The sequence below is a fragment of the Parasteatoda tepidariorum genome, chromosome 7 (assembly GCF_982258835.1).
Source record: "Parasteatoda tepidariorum strain Cologne lab strain chromosome 7, Ptep-v5.0, whole genome shotgun sequence".
NCBI lineage: Eukaryota > Metazoa > Arthropoda > Arachnida > Araneae > Theridiidae > Parasteatoda > Parasteatoda tepidariorum.
Window position 1 is genome coordinate 113,486,020 of NC_141761.1, and position 18,724 is coordinate 113,504,743.

The 18,724-nt window shown below is 27.8% G+C and overlaps 1 protein-coding gene across 1 annotated transcript in view; it reads left to right on the plus strand.

The window, feature by feature from the left end:
* LOC147807405 (zinc finger Y-chromosomal protein 2-like) overlaps window positions 1-18,724 on the plus strand; it is a 63,017-nt gene that overhangs the window by 40,946 nt on the left and 3,347 nt on the right. The window contains exons 4-5 of the mRNA XM_087168929.1: window positions 4,794-4,955; window positions 7,678-7,842. Of these exons, the coding sequence (XP_087025055.1) occupies window positions 4,794-4,955; window positions 7,678-7,842 (327 nt within the window). The remainder of the gene's footprint in view (window positions 1-4,793; window positions 4,956-7,677; window positions 7,843-18,724) is intronic.

The following is an 18,724-nucleotide window of genomic DNA, read 5'->3' on the forward strand; positions in this document are numbered from 1 at the left end:
TTTTTTTTCCAATATAATTTGAAAAGTAATATTACTGATATATTTGCTATAAATCACATAACAGTATTTATTAAAAGTATTCTCAGTAGTTTTAATTTGCTAAACCAAGTAGTTTTTCAAGTAATAATTGTCTTTTATGTGAACTGAGGAAAAATATAATTTCCAGCTTTATTTTTTCAATTGGTAATTTTTATTTTCACTAAATGTTAAGTAGCAATGTAATCATTTATATAATAATAGATTAGTACACAATTGTATGTCAACACATTATTTATTACCTTAAACTGTCTGTAATTTATTATTAAAGGGTTGCGCTTACGTAAAATTTACGATTGTGGTAATTCAGCTTTTTTGCCTTTTGGCTAATCTCATCCCTGATGTATGAATACTGTATATAATAATCCTGGCAGCATAAAATCTGAAATTTTGTTGTGATGTTTATTTATGGTAAGAATGTTAACAAACTTTTCATTGTTAAACCTATTTTTTTATTTTCTTCGGTCTTTTTGAAAACTGTGTTTCATGTAACTACAAAACTTTTTTTTTTTAAAAAAAAAATTGTATTTATTCAGTGAGTCTACAGACTACAATCGACTTTCAGAGTCATCTCTAGACTTCTTGATGTCACCGGCAAAATATTTCCTGAGACCCTTTTAAATATTCTCTTTACGCATGATCTCGAGGATCATGTGTACCTTCAACGTTTGGCTAATTTATTATTAAAATTGTTGATCTATTCATAAGTTCTATCACAAGAATAGATTAAGGTTATTACTGAACTTAAAATTAAGTTATTAAATTGGTTATTACTTAATAACTAACTTAAACATATTTTAATCATTATTATTATTTTTTGGTTATTCCTTAATAACTAACTTAAACATATTTTATTTAATCATTATTATTATTTTTAAAATTTTCTTTGAAAAGTTTAAATATTATTTAATTTTTATTAATGAAACATCTTCTCTGGGGTTTTAAGAAGTTAGGTATTTCAAATTTAAAATGTCCCCTCCTTAAATAATCACATACAAATGTTTAAATGTTTCTTATTTTATTTCTTTTATTTGCGTGAATCAAAATGAAGAACAGGAGCTATGCCTTGGTCAAGGTTATTTCATATATCTAAATGATTGGAATAGAAAACAGTTTTTTAAATTTTCAATATCAAAAATAAATAACAATAAAAAAAATTCTATAATTATTAAATAAAAAACTTCAATATCATTGCTACAGGGTATCTCCGCTCCTGGAAAGTCATGAATTTCGGTTTTGAACAAAATTTGTCATGATTTTGACTATTTTTTAAAAAAATCATAGAAAGTCATGGATTTAGTTTGCCAAAAAATCTAATTTTTAAAATGGAATTTACCCCCACCCAACTCCCCAATTTCATTGTGTTCCGAATATCTGAATTTATAACGAAATTCCCACTCAGTCCTATTTTATTAAAATATAAAATGTTTTTATCATGTTCTTTAAAAATTATGGTGTTCTTTCAAAAAATGAAAGAAAAAAACATCACTTCTGAAGCAAATGATCTTTTAAACTTCTGTGATTTTAGAATTTTTGTTATTATCTTTTCTTTTTATTTTATCAATTTAAAATTCTAGCTGAAGCAAACCAGTCATTGGTGAATTTTTTTTATTCCGTAATGAGAACAGAAAAATCAGGAGTATTTCTTTCTTTTCCAATGAACAAGAAAAGTATCTTTAAAATATAATTCTGCAGAAAAAAAGAAAAAACAATTTTGCTGTTGTAGTTTTTTTTCCAGCTATTTTATTGCTTCAACTCTTTCTTTACTCTGTTTTTTAATTTTAAAATCTATGAAGATGCAGAGTATAACAGTTTTGGTTTTACTTATCATTTCAATTAATGTTTTCATAATGCTTTTCAAATTTATTGTTCTGTTTTGTCAGAAAAAATAGTAACTTTGTTAAGTCATGAAAAATTCATGGAATTAGTCATGGAAAGTTATGCATTGGAAAATCTAAAATGTAGCAGATACCCTGTGCCTAGAATTCTAGAAATAGGAGACCCAGCAAAAGTGTTCCACTTTAGGATGGCTCTGTCAATTTGGAAAAGTCAAAGAATTTCATCAAAATTATCAAAAAATTTGGATGAAGTATTTCATTTGGATTTCAAATTTTTGTAACATTTTCCCAAACATTTACTGTTCAATTCTTAATAGTTGGAAGAAAAAAAATATGCCACATTCTTATTGATTAATTTATATTCTTTACATAATCTCTTATTGCAAAATTAAAAAAAAATCTTTTATAAAGAAATAGGAGCAAACATTTCAAGTCTGAGAAAAGAGTATGCCTACTCTGTTATAAATTCTGCTTTTGCAATTACTGATTACTCGTGTTATTTTTATTATACTGTTATAGTATAGAAATTAAAAAATTATTTAATAGCATACTTATAATAAACTTTCAAGTTATCATCTTCCTTATTTAAAAATTACTTTCAATTTGTTATGCTTTTCGTTACCACCGGACGTTCAAATATAACAGAGACTACTTCAATGATAAGAGTTATTGCTCTTAGATGAATATTCTTTTTTTTTTTTTTTTAAATTTTAATTTCAGGAACGGGCATGTTTTACAAAACAGCTCTCCAAGTTCCATAAAAAAAGTTTTTATTGCATAGGGCAGAAATTGGAAATTTTAGTTCATTTTTTATTACCAATTGTCCTGAATTTTCAAGACATGTTGTTCTGGTTAACTTATTTTTTTTACAATTTCTGCATTATTAATCATCCGTTATATACTAGATAATAATATATATTCCAAAATAACAAGAAATCACAGTTCCTATGATTAAGTTTGCTTAAATAATTTATAAATCTAAAAGGAGGAATCCAACTTCAAACGGGAACTTAATATCAATCCACATGTGCAAAAAAAATTACATTGCCCAATCTTAAACCATCATTCGTTATATTCACTTTTTAATTATTTCAATCCTGTAAGATTTTTCATGTATAGGTATTTAAGTACTCTAAAGTATCGTTTTATCTTATCACATTTTTTGTAGATCTAAATATTTCTCAGCAATAATATTATTTGATATATTCCACATTCTGAAAATATTGATAAAAATGTACAATTATTGCCTGTTTTGATTTTACAATAGTGTTTGTCAAACAGTATGTAGTCCAAACAGAAAACTATTTAAGTGCTGTTTTGAAAATATAGTAATTTTTACAATAAGATTAATTTTAAGAAACTTTGAAACAGGAAATTTCCACTTTCATTGAGAACTTTGAATAGCACCATTATCCTCTCAAAAACTATTTCAAAAGTTTTCCTGGTTTCTGAATTAAAGGTTTTGTACTTTACAATTCTGTTATGTTGCATCTTTAATTTTGTAAATCAGTTCTCTGTGAAGTGAATCTGTTTAATATCATTCAAAATAAAATAACCACAAGCTGTTTAGTTGCTTTTACTTCTTTGGCAGTTTGTTAATTTTGATTATAAGTAGCCTCCGCAATGTGTTTTCAAATTTTGTTTTATAATTTTATATAACCATTTTTAATACATTTATGACTTTTCCTAGCTAAAAATTTTTTTTCTTCATCTGCTATAAATTAATTTCTATTTTATTTTTTCCCCTCTTTTTTTTTTCCTTCAAAAAGCAAAATTTAAAAAAAGATTTTGTTTCTAAATGCAATCCCATATTTAATTTAATAAATAATGATATTGTGATTAAATTACGCAAATTTTAATTAAAATCAAAGTTATTTAAAATAATAGTTATATGGATACTTAAAACTGCGGGTAAAATTTTTTAGAGGCCAGCACCTATTATTTTTCTTTACAATAACATATACATGTTCTAAATAAGCTTTGAACATGTTGAAAGCCTAATGACAGAATTTTTTCGGACTTTCTGTGACATACCTCTCTAATTCTGATATCTATCTGCAAGATACTTTATAAAAAATAACAAATATACATGTTACTAATTTAAAGTAACAGAAGCGTCAGCATCAACAGAAAAAATCGGATTAAATTAAATAATTTTTTTAATTGAATATGTAATATTTGTTTTACTCTTATATTATGGGGGATATTCTCACATTTTGTAAGGGTATATTTGATAACACACTATTTTCTTTTTCACATATTGTAATTCATCATCACATTAAAAAGAACTAATAAAAAATCTCGAAATCCGTAGCAGTAGTAACTACCGGAAAAAAAAAGATAGACAACGAAATCACGTGAATCGGACTCTTCAAAAAGGGGCTACTAAAATGACTGTTTTCATTTCGGAATTCAGTCGTTTTAATAAATAATATTGCATTTAAAATATCGGATTTTAAAATCTATGTGGAAATCAATAGTAATAACAGCATAAAAAATAGAACAAAAATTTCTACAGAAAAGAAAACCAAATTTTTTTTTATTATTCTTAAATGAAAATAGAAAAATCGCAAGCATTTTTTCCCACTCCGATGCGAGAGATAGGCATCTTTAAATATAAGAAGAAGAAATCTGAAGAAAAGATAAAATCCTTCGAAAATTTCTGCAGAAATTTTTTTTTTAAAATGTTTTACTTCCCAAAGAAAAAGTCTTTCTGCAAGAACTCGATAACGTTCTGCGGCCGTGTTGCCACGGGGGTTGAAAGTATAATGTGATACTGACTGATAATATTCCTTCTACAAAATTATTGTTTAAATTGCTGAGGAAGGAGAAAAATATATATTTTTTCTTTGTGGAAATGTCTTGTGCTAATCTGACTATCTTTACCTTCACAATTATAATTTGCTCTTACTTTTGCAGATTGTGTCACTCCTGCCCGCCAACTTTTTATAACAACAAAATCTCTCATCGGTAAAGTTGTTTACCCTCTTCATAGTTGCTGTCTTTGTGAATATTCTTCACTTAAAATGTCTAATGTTAAGGCACACATTAAAACTCACACTGGTGAAAAACCTTTTAAATGTACTATTTGTGGGAATTCATTTTCTCAAAAAAGCAATATGAAAAAGCATATATATATGCACCATTAATAACCACTATTGAAGCCACTTAGCTGCTCAAAGATTATATCAAAGCTCTTGCAACTATTTGAATTTTACAAATTTACATAATATATTTTTATACGAAGAAAAATTTTTATTTTTAAAAGAATTGTTATTGTTGTTATAACTTTATTTATTAATTCCCTAGCAGCAAAATAACTTGGGGCCTCATCCAGCCAATATTCATGAATCTTGGCTCAGTAAGGGTTCAAAGGGCCTTTATTTTTCAGATATTGGCCCCATATAGAACTTTCCGATTCACCCGATATTTTACAGCCACTTTATAACCAATATCAAACCTATATAGAATTGTTAGATTCACCCAATATTTTATATTCATTATTTAGCCAATGTAGGCTCTATATAGGACCAATATTAAAAAATCTAGGCATCTTAATATTGGTCCCTCGGTGTATGTTCTTATAGGACCCACATTGAGCCAATTTTGAAAACCCAACTGGGGCCGTCAAGGTAAAATTGTTACTAGGGTTGTTATTGAAACTTAATAACATTCCCTTCTGCTAAATTTTAATTTTTTTGAGGATATATAAATACATGTGATTTGCTTATTAATAAGCTTCATCTAATGTCACTAATTGTTCCTATAGGCGACATGAAAATAAAAAAAAACAATGGATTTTCTCCTATATTATATACTGCATTATACAGGGATAAGATTAGTGCTGTAATGCTTTACTCTAAGCGCACATGAGCTGTTTACTGTTCAACTTAACTCCATAAAACAAAATGAGGAAAATGTGATAAAATAGTGTATATAATTTTTAAAAATTCTCTTTAAAATAAAAAATTTCATTATTTTGATTTATTAACCTTTTATATTTGGGGAATTTATTAAAAACTTAAAAAGATAATGTTGAACTAAATGCTCCAATAAAGTTTAAGGTATTTTAAAAAGTGGAGTTAATTGATTTTTGCAGTAAACTGCTCATTTATTATTCATTGTCAAATATTAGACTTTCCCGATTATTGTATTATTATTGAATAATGTAATGAATAAGCAATATTATTTACTGTACCAAGTCCCTTATTTACCTGTGTTTTTCAATACTTGATTCTATTAGTAAATGTTTAAATTATTATTTTTGTTGGTTGACAGCTAAAGATCCTAATTATAAAGTAAATTTGAAACTTACATTAAAAATTATTTTATGACAGTATATTTTTAAGTTTTTCTGTATTGCTATTTTTTATTTGATAAATTTCCATGTTAGCACTATGAAATGTTTCTAATAAATTTGTTTTTTAAATTTTTTATTTATTGCTATTAACTGATTGATACAGATGATTAATCAAAATTGAAATGTGCTAAACTTATGTAACTACGAAAATATTGTGGTTATTTTGATGGAATTTATCTGAGAAACTTACATATATGTGGGTTGGGTTAATAATGTGTAGGTAGGGTATTTATAAATGGGTATTTTATTTACCACAGTCCTGAGTAGATATCCAAAATCAGGATCGTTACTTTAGTCATTTTTAATGCATAAAAAATTATTTGTCTTGATTATAATTTTGGAAATAACATAAATATCTTTAACTTAAATGTTACAGCCGTGAAAGATATAATTCAAAAAATTATAATTTCCCTAGAGAACATTTTTTTCAGACTTTGTTATTTTAAAAAGAAACACAAAAAGGTTTGTATAATTTATTATAATCAGCTTATTCAAATTATTAATTTTCTTTTTAATTTTAGGTTTCAGTTTAAATTATTATTTCAGATTTCATTCTCTTTTAATAAACACAGTTTCAATTAACTTGAAAATAAAAATAAAAAAATTTCTGATAGTAATAATTTTGTAAAATTAGATATTAGATTTTTGTAATATGTTTAAAAATATTTTGATTTATATTTCTTGTACAAAATACTTTTTTTGTTGCAATGGGTGAAGTATTAAGCATGGTGCATAGTGTTTTTTAAAAGTGCTTAAAGAGGCTTATTTTCAATTTCCGTTTTTTAAAAGCCCTTAAATGTGCTTTTTCATAGGGTGTTTTTAAAAAGTGCTTGATATTCCTTTTTCGAAGATTTTTTCTTCTTCTTTACCATATCAATTTTCGGCACGTATTATGCAAAAGGGTGGTTTTCACATTGTTCTATTCAACGTTTTTACAATTCATTCCACCACAATCCATTTTGGCCTATTGTCGGTCCATAGCGTATGGAAACGGCAATCATTTTGCATGTTTTTGTGAAATACTTGTGAGTCCACATATGCGTCTGCTGAGCTGAGTTCGGTGAGATTCTTGCACTCTCATCTGTAACTCTGCTGCATTTTACAAGATATTCACAATTTCAGGCTTCATTTTCCACCCTCATTTTTCAAACCAAAAAATCTCTCGATCTTTTTGTGGTATCTAATATAATCAAGAAAAGAGTCCTTTGTCAGAAACTAGTTATTTTATCATGATCATGTAATGTCTTTTAAGATTATTTTGCATTTTGTTAATGTAAGTAGTGCTTAAAAGTGTATTTTAAGTTCTTAAAAGGTGCTTATTTTTTGTTGATAGATTTGGCTACTCACCCTGATAAAATATTTATTTTTTGTGAAATTACCTTGTACTAATCTGACTATCTTAAAATAAATTTTCACAATGCTAATTTGTTTTTATTTTTGCAGATGGTGATGTTACTCACACAAGCCATCTTTTTATAACAACAAAATCTCAGATTGGTAACCGTATTTACCCTCTTCATAGTTGCTGTCTCTGTGAATATTCTTCACTTAAAATGTCTAATGTTAAGGCACACATTAAAACTCACACTGGTGAAAAACCTTTTAAGTGTACTATTTGTGGGAATTCATTTTCTCAAAAAAGCAATTTAAAGATACACATTGAAAGACATTCTAAATTACCCTTTGCTACTTATTGAAGCTGATTTTTTTGAAAGCCCTTGCAACTCTTTCTATTTTTCAAAGTTATATGGTAGTGAGAAAGTTATTTATGAAATATTGTTCAGTGACAATAACAAATTGATAATTGTTGTTCCTTTTAATTATTTAATTCAGTAAACTCTCGCTACAATGCTATCCGATACAACAACTCCCTCTATTGCAATAATGTTTCGTGGTCCTCACGAACTTTCATATGAATTAATGTTATCCACCTCTCAATATTGCAATATTCTCTGAAGCAATAAACCCCTGTGAAACGATTTTTTCTCTTCTTCAAATTTCAACCTTATTTTTTCCATTTGTTATTGGTTTTCAAATAATGTAAAATCTTATCTTATTTCATTATGTACTTATCTTATTTCTTTTTACCACAGTGAATGGCTTTTGTATTCTGATTTCAATTACTCCTCCTTGAATGTACATAGACAACCCCAAGATTTTCCTCTCTTAGAATTGCCTCCCTTATCTCTTAAGTCACAGATGTAACATCCCTATCTGATTTCATATTTAGCCATAATTACCTCTCTGCAAATTAAATTTTTATATAATATATAATTAGATTTATAGTTAATACATTTATAACATAAGAATTTTTAAAAAATCTTATTGCCTCTCCATAGTATGTAGACGTTTGATATAATAATATATCCCTCTACAACAATATATTTATTTGGTCCCCAAAATATTGTTGCAGCAAGGTCTTACTGTATATGAATTGAATGTCATTCTCCGTTGCAAATTTTTTGCTCAATTCTTTTTTCTGCATTTTACTTTATTTGAAGATGAAAATATTAATACCTATGTGATCTATACTAATATCTGAATTAAGAATGTTCTTCACGGAAAGAATCTATTCACAAATATATAAATTGTTATTTTTGTTGAATAATGTGTAAAAAATGCTTTGAAATCCCTTATTGAGTAAATTTGAAATTCTTATAAAAAATGATGGTATAATTCTCAGTTTTTCTGTAATTCTATTTTTTATTTATGTTTGTAAATCGGCTGTATAATTTTTCTAAATTTTTATAATAAAATAAGTTTTAAAAATTTTTTGTTTTTACTAATTTGTTGCTTCAATGTTATGTGATGACATTTTTTAGCCTAACAGATATTGATTAGAGTCGTGTAAATACCCTGTGGCTGATTATAAATAAGATATTTACAAATAGGTATAATTTATAAATAGGTATGTGGATGTTTATAAATTGATATTTACCTCTTTCCCCGGGTAAGTATTCGAAATCAGGCTATTTACGGTTTTCAATCTTTTTACATCATAAAACTTTGATTTGCCTTGATTATAGTTTTAAGAATAATATAAACCTCTTAATTTATACAAATAAACTTATAATGTATTATGTGAGACTTGGACTATGACTCCTAAAGATGGGGCGGTGTGCGAATTCTTTGGTCTGCATTTGGTTTGGTCTAAATATAGTTTTTGAACTTGGACTATGACTCTTACAGATTGAGCTATGTGTAAAATCTTTTGTCTAAATATGATCTTTGAGCAAAAGGTCTTGGACTATGATTTTTTCAGATGGGGCTATGTGAGAAATCTTTGATCTATATTTGGTTTAGTCTAAATATGGTTTTTGATTGAAAGGTTTTGGACTATGACTCTTTCAGAAAACTGCTATGTGCAAAATCTTTGGTCTATATAATATTTGGTCTGAATATGGTCTTTGAATGAGACGTTTTGAGAGGTATATTCAGTGGAATACTTAAAAATGGTGTAAAAAATTGCAATTTCAAGCTTTATTGTTCATATAAGGTAGGTACCAGTTAACATTATTTTCTTTAAACAACCGAAAATAAAATGGACAGATGGTCATGGGAATGCATAGAATTCTGAAAAAAAATTTTGATGGCAGGCCAACAAGTGCTTGAAAAGGTTCACTAAATTCGAAAAAGATGAGCAAATAAAGAACTAGAGAATATTTTTAGGTAGAAGACTAGCCTAGAAAAAAACTTCTTAAAAAGGCCTGGCCTGTTAAGCCAGTAAAGAAAAAGAAAGTTATAACTTAAAATGTAACCGCTACAGAGAAAACATTTTAAAAAATTCTAATGACTTCCAAAAAAAAAAAATTGGGGGGGGGGGGGTCATTGTTGTATACCCAAATAATGTAAAATGATTTGTATAATTTAGTGAGCTCAAGGTAGAGATGTCAGTGCAAAATATTTTTTAATAGAGCTTGATTTTCTTTTATAATAAAACTTTTAATTTTGCTACTGATTGTATGCATTTTTAATATGTATAGTTTCAGTATGTTAGTGTAATTATATTTATGTTAGGAAAATGTTTATGTAGTTACATTTTTCAACATTAAATGTATGTCAATTCTGCAATATGTTAAAGAAGTGTGATACTTATTGATTATATTTCTTAAACATAATTACTTCTTGCTATAAGTTGGGATATAAAAAAAAAAAAATTTGTGAAATTACTTTGTGCTAATCTATATTTACCTGTTATTTCACAATTGTAATTTTTCTGTTTCAGATGTTTCTCACCCAGGCCGTTTTTTTACCACATCAAAATTTGAAATTGGTAACCGTATTCGCCTTCTTCATTGTTGCTGTCTTTGTGAATATTCATCTGTTAAAATGTCTAATGTCAAGTCGCACATTAAAACTCACACTGGTGAAAAACCTTTTATTTGCTCTCTCTGTGGAAAATCATTTTCTCAAAAATGCAATTTAAAAATGCATCTGGAAAGACATCCTAAATTAAAACGTAGAAACACAATAAAGCTGTGAAATATTTCTATTTTACAAATTCACTTTCATAGGGGTCTGTTCAAATATTACACAAGAAACTAATAGAAAAAGGTGTTAATAATATTTCTCAATATTAATAATAATTTCTAAAATTCTCCTGCTCTTTAATGAAGACTCCCGTATTTTATGACTATCTCCTGTTTACCCATATATTCTCAAATTTCTCTGTATTGAAAATTGGCGATAAAATGTCCACTGATGGCGAAAATACTTTTCTTATTCCTCAACAGATAGTGCAGTACTGCAGCATGTTGAATGTTTATAGTTTGAGTACCGAGTTCGAAACCCAGTGATGGCTGATCGATATGAATTCGCATTCCGCTTGCTCCGACCACAGTGCTGGCGTGAAATATCCTCCATGGTAGACAGATCATAGGTTTGAGCCCCTTTGCCGTCAGTCTAACCGTGGAAGGTTCTCATGGTCTTCCTCCCCATGTAACGCAAATGTAATTTAGTTACATCAAAAAGTCCAGCACGAAGGCAAAATTTCTCTCAATGCTTGATCCAGGAGTCCCCTTGTCTTCTGGATTGGGTTCCAAATTACAAGGCTATGGAGTTGAATATTAGTAGTTTTAAGGCCCAAAATTGGGTCGGGTGTTCAGCAGCGACAGGTATGAAATAAAATATAGTTTGAGTAATAATAAATAATGGTTCAAAACTTCTTTAGATTAAGATTTATATGCATATTTTTTACTTTGCTATATGTAAGTGCTTATATTATTTCCATTCTTGATTTTCTCTTTTTGACTTACCTTATTATGCATGACTTATCAAAACTTAACTTGTAGCCTAAAAATGTCGCTAATAAAATATCCATTATTTTATTTCCCCAATGTTGGCAGGTATGCAGCAGGTGGTGCACTGCACAGTAACGTAAAAGGATTAATTGTTTTCTACTCTATGGAACTCTTTTAAGGGATTACATAGGTTTTGGCGAGAGTCAAATATTGAAATAAAGACAAAAATAGTTGTTTACAAAGCTATTGTTAGAGCAGTACTATTATATGGCGCAGAAACTTGGAAACAGACTAAGATCGAAATACAAAAATTAGAAACCTTTCAAAACAATTGTTTAAGATTTATTTTTAAAATTTTCTGGCCTTACAAAGTATCAAATCAAAATCTATTAAAGAGAGCTAAAATGAAAACAGTAGAAGATGAAATTAAAAAACGAAGATGGAGCTGGCTCGGACATATCCTTAGAATGCCCATAGAAAAAATTACATCTGTTGCGCTTACATGGGCCCCTGATGGTAAAAGAACAAGAGGAAGACCCAGACTTACCATCCATCGCATGTTTTTCGGCGAATTAAAAGAATGTAGAATATCTGGCTAGGAGGAAGCAAGATCTATTGCTAGAGACAGGAGGCGTTGGAGGGATATGCTGGAGGCCTTAAGTGCCCAAAGGCACGTAGAGGATAAGTAAGTAAGTAACTCTATGGCACTGTGCCATGAACATCATTCCTTGATTTCGCTACTAAATAAACTTTGTTAAAGGTGTTTGTAATGCCATAAAACCCCTAGATCATCATATTTAACATTGGCGCACCAACCTGGGACTGTGAAATTGATAAAGGTGAGGGCATCTGATTTGAATAATGGATTCATTTGATGATTTAAAGAACAAATAAATAAAAAAAACAATCTGCCCTTTAACAAAGCATATTTAGTAACAAAAACAAGGAATGCTGTTTATGGTACAGGGCAGGGCTCGAAAAACAGCCCCCGTCCGCCCGTCCTCGGTAGTCTAAAATTCCCCGCGGACAACGAATATCTCGAATCTGATGTCCGCGCAGACGGCCATTTTCCCATTAATTTTCGTGATACATTTTCACTTCTTGTTATTAGAATTGATGTTTTCTCTGTCTGGGAGTACTGCAGTGTTTGAAAGGGGCTTTTCAGCAATGAACTTACAGAAAAGAAAAACGCATTGCTTACTGGTCTTAAACAAGAAGCGTTAAACGTAATTATGAACATCTACCTAAATGGAAAACCCCTTTCAGATTTCTGTGCAGAAACCTCTGTAAATCATTGGCTTGATTGTAGAACTGGCAAACGTCATATTTGATTCATTTAAAAAACGCAGTACCCTCGGATAAATTGACATTCCAGATAACTTGACCTTTGTCATTTAAATTATTTAATGAAAGAAATACTAGGTTACTATTATTAACCTAGTATTTCGTTTATTACTGTATAATACTACAAGTAACTACTAATTCATTGTGAAATTTATATAAATGTTAGTAATAAATAAGAGAAAATTATAATAAATGTTTGTAATAAATAAGAGAAAATTATATTTTTATTTATTTAGAAGCGACGGGTTAGTTTCAAAGGAGGACGGGTACATTGTTGGGCAAGCCGTCCTCGGGGACGGGTAAAATTTCTGATTTTTTTTAGCCCTGGTACAGGGCCATAGAGGAAACTGAGTACTATTAATCCTTTTACATTACTCTGCAGATCTCCTTCTGTTGGACTTTAGAAATTATTATTATTAATATTGAGAAATGTTATTAACAGGAGGTCTGTAATTTTATCATATATGCTGACAACTCGGGAGGAAAGAAATGAGCTATGCTAGGATAAGACATTAAAATCTTCTTATTTTCAAAATTTGTTAAAAATGGAAGAAAAAAATATGCACTTTGAAAATTTTCAGAATTGAAATTAAATTTGGTGAGTGAATAAGTAGAAAGAAAAATTCATTTAGCAACTTCCAAAATTAAAGGTTATGAGCAGAGAAGGAAAACAAAAGATTTCTAAGGGCTATTCTACTCAAAATTTTATAAAATGTATTGAAATGTAGATTTAGTTTTCTGTAAAGTTATATCTTTTATTTGAATTTAAACCTAAAATTACAGTATTAGTAGTAGTTAAAATTAAAGCTTAAATTGGGGTGTTGTAACTCTCTTACATAGGCTTGGGAGGGGACTTGTTATTTGTTGATAAAGGGTAGGGGAAGTTCAAAATTGCCACAAACATGCTTACACAATATTTGAATGGTCCCTTGAAAACAAAATTATCATGTATTAAAAAAAATTTTAATTTTGTTGCAATATTTATTTATTCTGTTACAATAACTTAATAACATTCCTTTCTTCCAGTTTCTTTGTAAACATTTTCTTTTGCATTTAACTCTATTTCAAGATAATTACAATAATATCTATGTGATTAATTATTAATGTTTATTAAATTATCAATAATTATTCTGATTATGTTAATTAAAAATCTTCTTTGACAGTGAAATCTATTCACAAATGTTTAAATTGTTTTTCTTGGTTAATATGTATTTTTGTTTAATATTCACTTTTAAATAAAAGTAATAATTCATATTGAAATGTACAAATTAAATGACATTATCATTCTTTTACTATTGTTATTTTTTCTATGATACATTTGTTTTCCAGCTGTATAAAATTTTTCCAATGTGCTTAATAAATTATTTTTTAATAATCTTTGATTTATTGCTTCTAACTGATTCGTATAAATGATATTTTTTTTATTATAAATGCAATATTTGAAGTCTTGTCACTTAGAAACTGTTTCAAATGTGGTGAAACATGTAAGTAAGGGTAGACAAGCATTTTTGGGGAAGGGCTGCTGTGAAAAAAATAATTTTGTGTCCAAAGATCGCTGTAAATTTTGTTTATATTTTAATTTAGCAACTAATTTAGTTATTCTTTATTTTAACATCATTAATTTGTTTTAAAAATTGAACTGAGCAATCTAGTTAATAATATGTGTACAAAGTATATCTTTATTATTTATGAAGTACAGTAGAGCGCCGATTATCCAAACTGCTCAGGACCGAACATAGTTTGGATAATGAAAAGTTCGGATAATTGGAAAGTTGTTTAAAATCTAGTATAAATGATTATTATTTGTGCATTAACTTCGCACCTTTTGTAGGCTTAAGACTGGCAGTACTATCTAAAATAGCTCTGGCGTGTTTAAAATTTTTTTCCTTTTTCAATTTTTAAATATTTTTAATTAAATTTTTTTTTAATCTTTTTTTTTTCATTTTGAATTATTTTTTATCATATTTCAGTTTTTTATAATTTTTTTGTCAATTACTAATTTTATAACATTTTTCATTATTTTCCATTGCAAAAGAAATCCAGCAAAGATCTCTTTTCAAAGAAGACGCGTTTTTTTTTAGCAGCCATTTATCCCTTATTCTTTTTAAATAAATCAACTGAACTGGATCAACATCATTTTGACGTTCTAGCCAATTCACTGCGAAATCTTATGGATTGCATGCTTCTATATGAGAAGGTTCACTATCTTGAACTTGATCACCTACTTCTTTCACTTCGTCTGTAGAGTTCCGATTTTCATTCAAAATTTCAGCAGCAATCGTCATTTTCATCCGAAAGATCTACTGGTTCAGAAACTTCAGTTTCGTTTGTTTTTCTGTTAAGAATTTTATTCCAAGATTTAAGATTCCAAGCACTGTAATCACTAATTATTAACCATAAGTTACAACTACCCATTCCCCAATTATAGAACTTCAGAACTTATCAATTCATAAACTCCTTCTGCATTCCAACCATTGTAGACTATCAAAATGAAGCTTGCATTCTTGAAAGATAATTTTCTGTTGTAAAGGGGTATGTAGGTTTAACTGTATCACAATACATGTACGAATGGCTACTATAAGAAAACTGCTAAAAAGGTTGTAAATTAAATGTGGTCTTCAGATGTAGGGGTATTATTTATTCTTCTCAATTTAGAAAAATTGTCAGTAAGTTAAAAATTATTCTAAACTTAAAGAAAAAAAAAAATTTAGACGCAGTTCGGATAATAAGGGTTCGGATAATCGGCGCTCTACTGTATTTATAGTTTTGCATATGCAGTCGAACCTCGTTAATATGTTATTATGACCCAAATGAATTAAAATAAGCTTAAATGTTTTAACTACTTTGTTAAACTATTTTATTTATTTGCCCATCTGCTACTTCTAACAATAGAAGAAAATAGAAATAGCATTCTTCAGAATGAATGATTGCGATTTTATTCACATGCTTATTATCTGTGCTGTGTTCAGTTCCCTTACATGTTAAGCAATAATCAGCTTTAAAATTTCATGTTAAACATGCAAAATACAACACTAATTGATTGCTGACTCATGGGACCAAACAAGTGTTTCATGTAAAGCGATTTTTCACGTTAAGCGGTTTCGCGTTAATAAGGTTCAACTGTATTGTCTTCTTTAATAAAGTCAAATTTATCAAAGGCTTTTAACCTTTTCCTGGCAAAACTCAAAATAAATGTTTTATTGTATTTTATCTTTTTTTTACTGGATATAAATTACTTAAATCCTATGTTTTTATTATATTTAGTTCCAAAAATATTTTTCCTTTTATAAAATTTAAAAAAGAGAAAAAAAAAGATTTAATATTTTGATACTGAAAATTTTGATGCTAAAATTCCTCTATTTATAAAAATTTAAAAGTTAATTTAAATTTGATTGATGAACTATTTTCCATTTTTTTATGTTCGAACTTAAGTCAAGTTCAAGTAGAGAGGGTATATGGTGGTATTGTTACTTTTTGCATTGTATTAAACAAGTAAGAATATAAAGAAGTAAGTATAAATGTTTTAGAGGTAAGATTTTGAATTATTTTTTTTCCTTTCAATTCACTGAATATTACCTTATTTTTTCCATTAATTTATTTTTTGTTTTTATTCCAAGAACTTGATTTTCAATGTCTGAAATTAACTATAATATTTGCTGTTAATGGAACCTGTAGTTTTTAGTGACAAGATTTCAAATACCTTCTGTTTTTCATCACTCTGTAAATAATGCATATTGCTTGGATGTCAAAGAATAACTGTTGCAAAACTTACTACAAATAGTTTTAAATTTGATTTTACTAACTGTTTAAGGTACAATGCTGTTAAATGATTCAGTAACAGCTGTTGCCACATTAATATAATTTGTCATGGGATTGGGAAATAAGTTTGAAAATTAAGTTCATCTTGCGGAATTCTATTTTATATAATTATATTAAAAAAATAATGGAAATTTTATTTCTATTTTAATTGAAAGAAACGGTAAATTATGTTTTTCATGGTGCGTAGCTTTTTTAAAAAGTGCTTGAAGGTGCTTATTTTTGTTTTTTAAAAGCCCTTAAAGGTGTTTTTAAAAAGTGCTTTGTATTTTGCAAAAGCGTGCTTTTCACATTGTACTATTCAACGTTTTCACAATTCATTCAACCACAATCCATGAAAACGCCAATCATGTTATATGTTTGATGAAATACTTGAGTCCAATTGTGTGTCTACTGAGCTGTGTTCAGTGAGATTCTTGCTCTCTCCATGTGCAAGATATTCTCAATTTCAAGCTTCATTTTCCACCCTCTGAAATTGAACTGAAAAATCTCTTTATGGTGGCTAGAATATCAAGAAAAGAGTTTTTTTGTCAAAAACTAGTTATTTTATCATGATCATGTAGAGTCTTTGAAAACTATTTTGCATTTTGTTAATGTATATAGTGCTTAAAAATATTTTTCAGTGCTTATTTTTATTTGAGACATTTGGCTACGCACCCTGTATTATATTTAAGAAATAATGCAAATTTTATTTCTATTTTAATTTAAAGAAACGGAAAATTATGTTTTAGTATTAAACAAATGTTCCATTATAAGAACTAAATAAATAATTTAAAATGTTCAATCATTTTTTCTTCCCGTTGTGACAAAATATTTAAATTAATTTAAAGTGCGAGGACTGTTAAATGTCATAATTCATGTTAATGTCATGAAACTGCAGGGATTCATTACAGTCAGATTAAGATAATCTGCTGTGGTATTAAGAGATACATTTAAAAATTAAGTTCACCTTGCGGAATTACATATTGTGTAAAATTATAATCCTTTTATTTCATTCAAACAAAACCTAATCAAAATACAGATGATTGGAATCCGCGCTTATTGCTTGCAGTTTCTTAATCTAATTTTAAAACTTATATATTCCTTATTTAAATTTGAAAAAAATAAAGATAAATGAAAATTATTATCTTTTCTGATTCCAAATGTGATTATCTGCAAATTCGCCTCATTACATTGATGGAGAAAAATAACTTTGTGTGTATAAAAGTAGATGCCAATCATTACAATCATTTTGTTAGTCTTAATCTGTTAATTGACAAGCTTACCTAAAGACTAAAAGTTAAATTTTTATGCCTACACTTTATTAATGTTATTTTGCAAATATCTGCTGGATAATATTTGTAAATTAGATGCCTTTTCTTGATCTAAAATCAATTTCTTTAATGGAAACAAAAAGGATTATCTTCTATTTATTTAATAAGTCTCATGAATTTTTATACAAAATAGAAATGTCAATATACATTTTAATTGTTGTGTATACATAGTTGCCAACTCTGCTGGTTTTTCCAGTAGATTTTACCAGTTTCTCCTGGTAATATTGATTTCCTAAAAATTCTCCTGGTTTAGAAAACACCCTAAATTTGAGTAGGTTTCCTTAAAAAATTTCTATTGAAATAGAATTTTTGTATAGATTATTGATTGCTTGAATATTTAAATAAGTGTTACTAATACATAATAAAACGAGCCTTGTTTATCATCAGTTTAAAACTTCTTTTTGTTTAAAATATTAAGTTTATTTTTATTCAGAACTCCTTTTTTAAATTAATTAATCTTTTGACCATCTTTGATAAATTAAATGCCTATTACTATTCAAAATTATGAGTAAACATAATGCATAACATTTCAAGTTTATTTAAAGTTTATCGTAGCTAGAAAATATTGCAGTTTTTCTATTTTGATGACTCTAAAATTCTCTATGTGTAAAATATTTAGTACATTTTGTGACAACTATCATGAAATTTATATTATTTCGTACAATCTACTGTTTTTTTTCCTATCAATGTTGACAGCTATGTGTGTTTTACTTCCATAAATAGCATTCTTAAACATTGATTGAATTATGCTTTTGTAACAGGACCTATAAGTTTGCA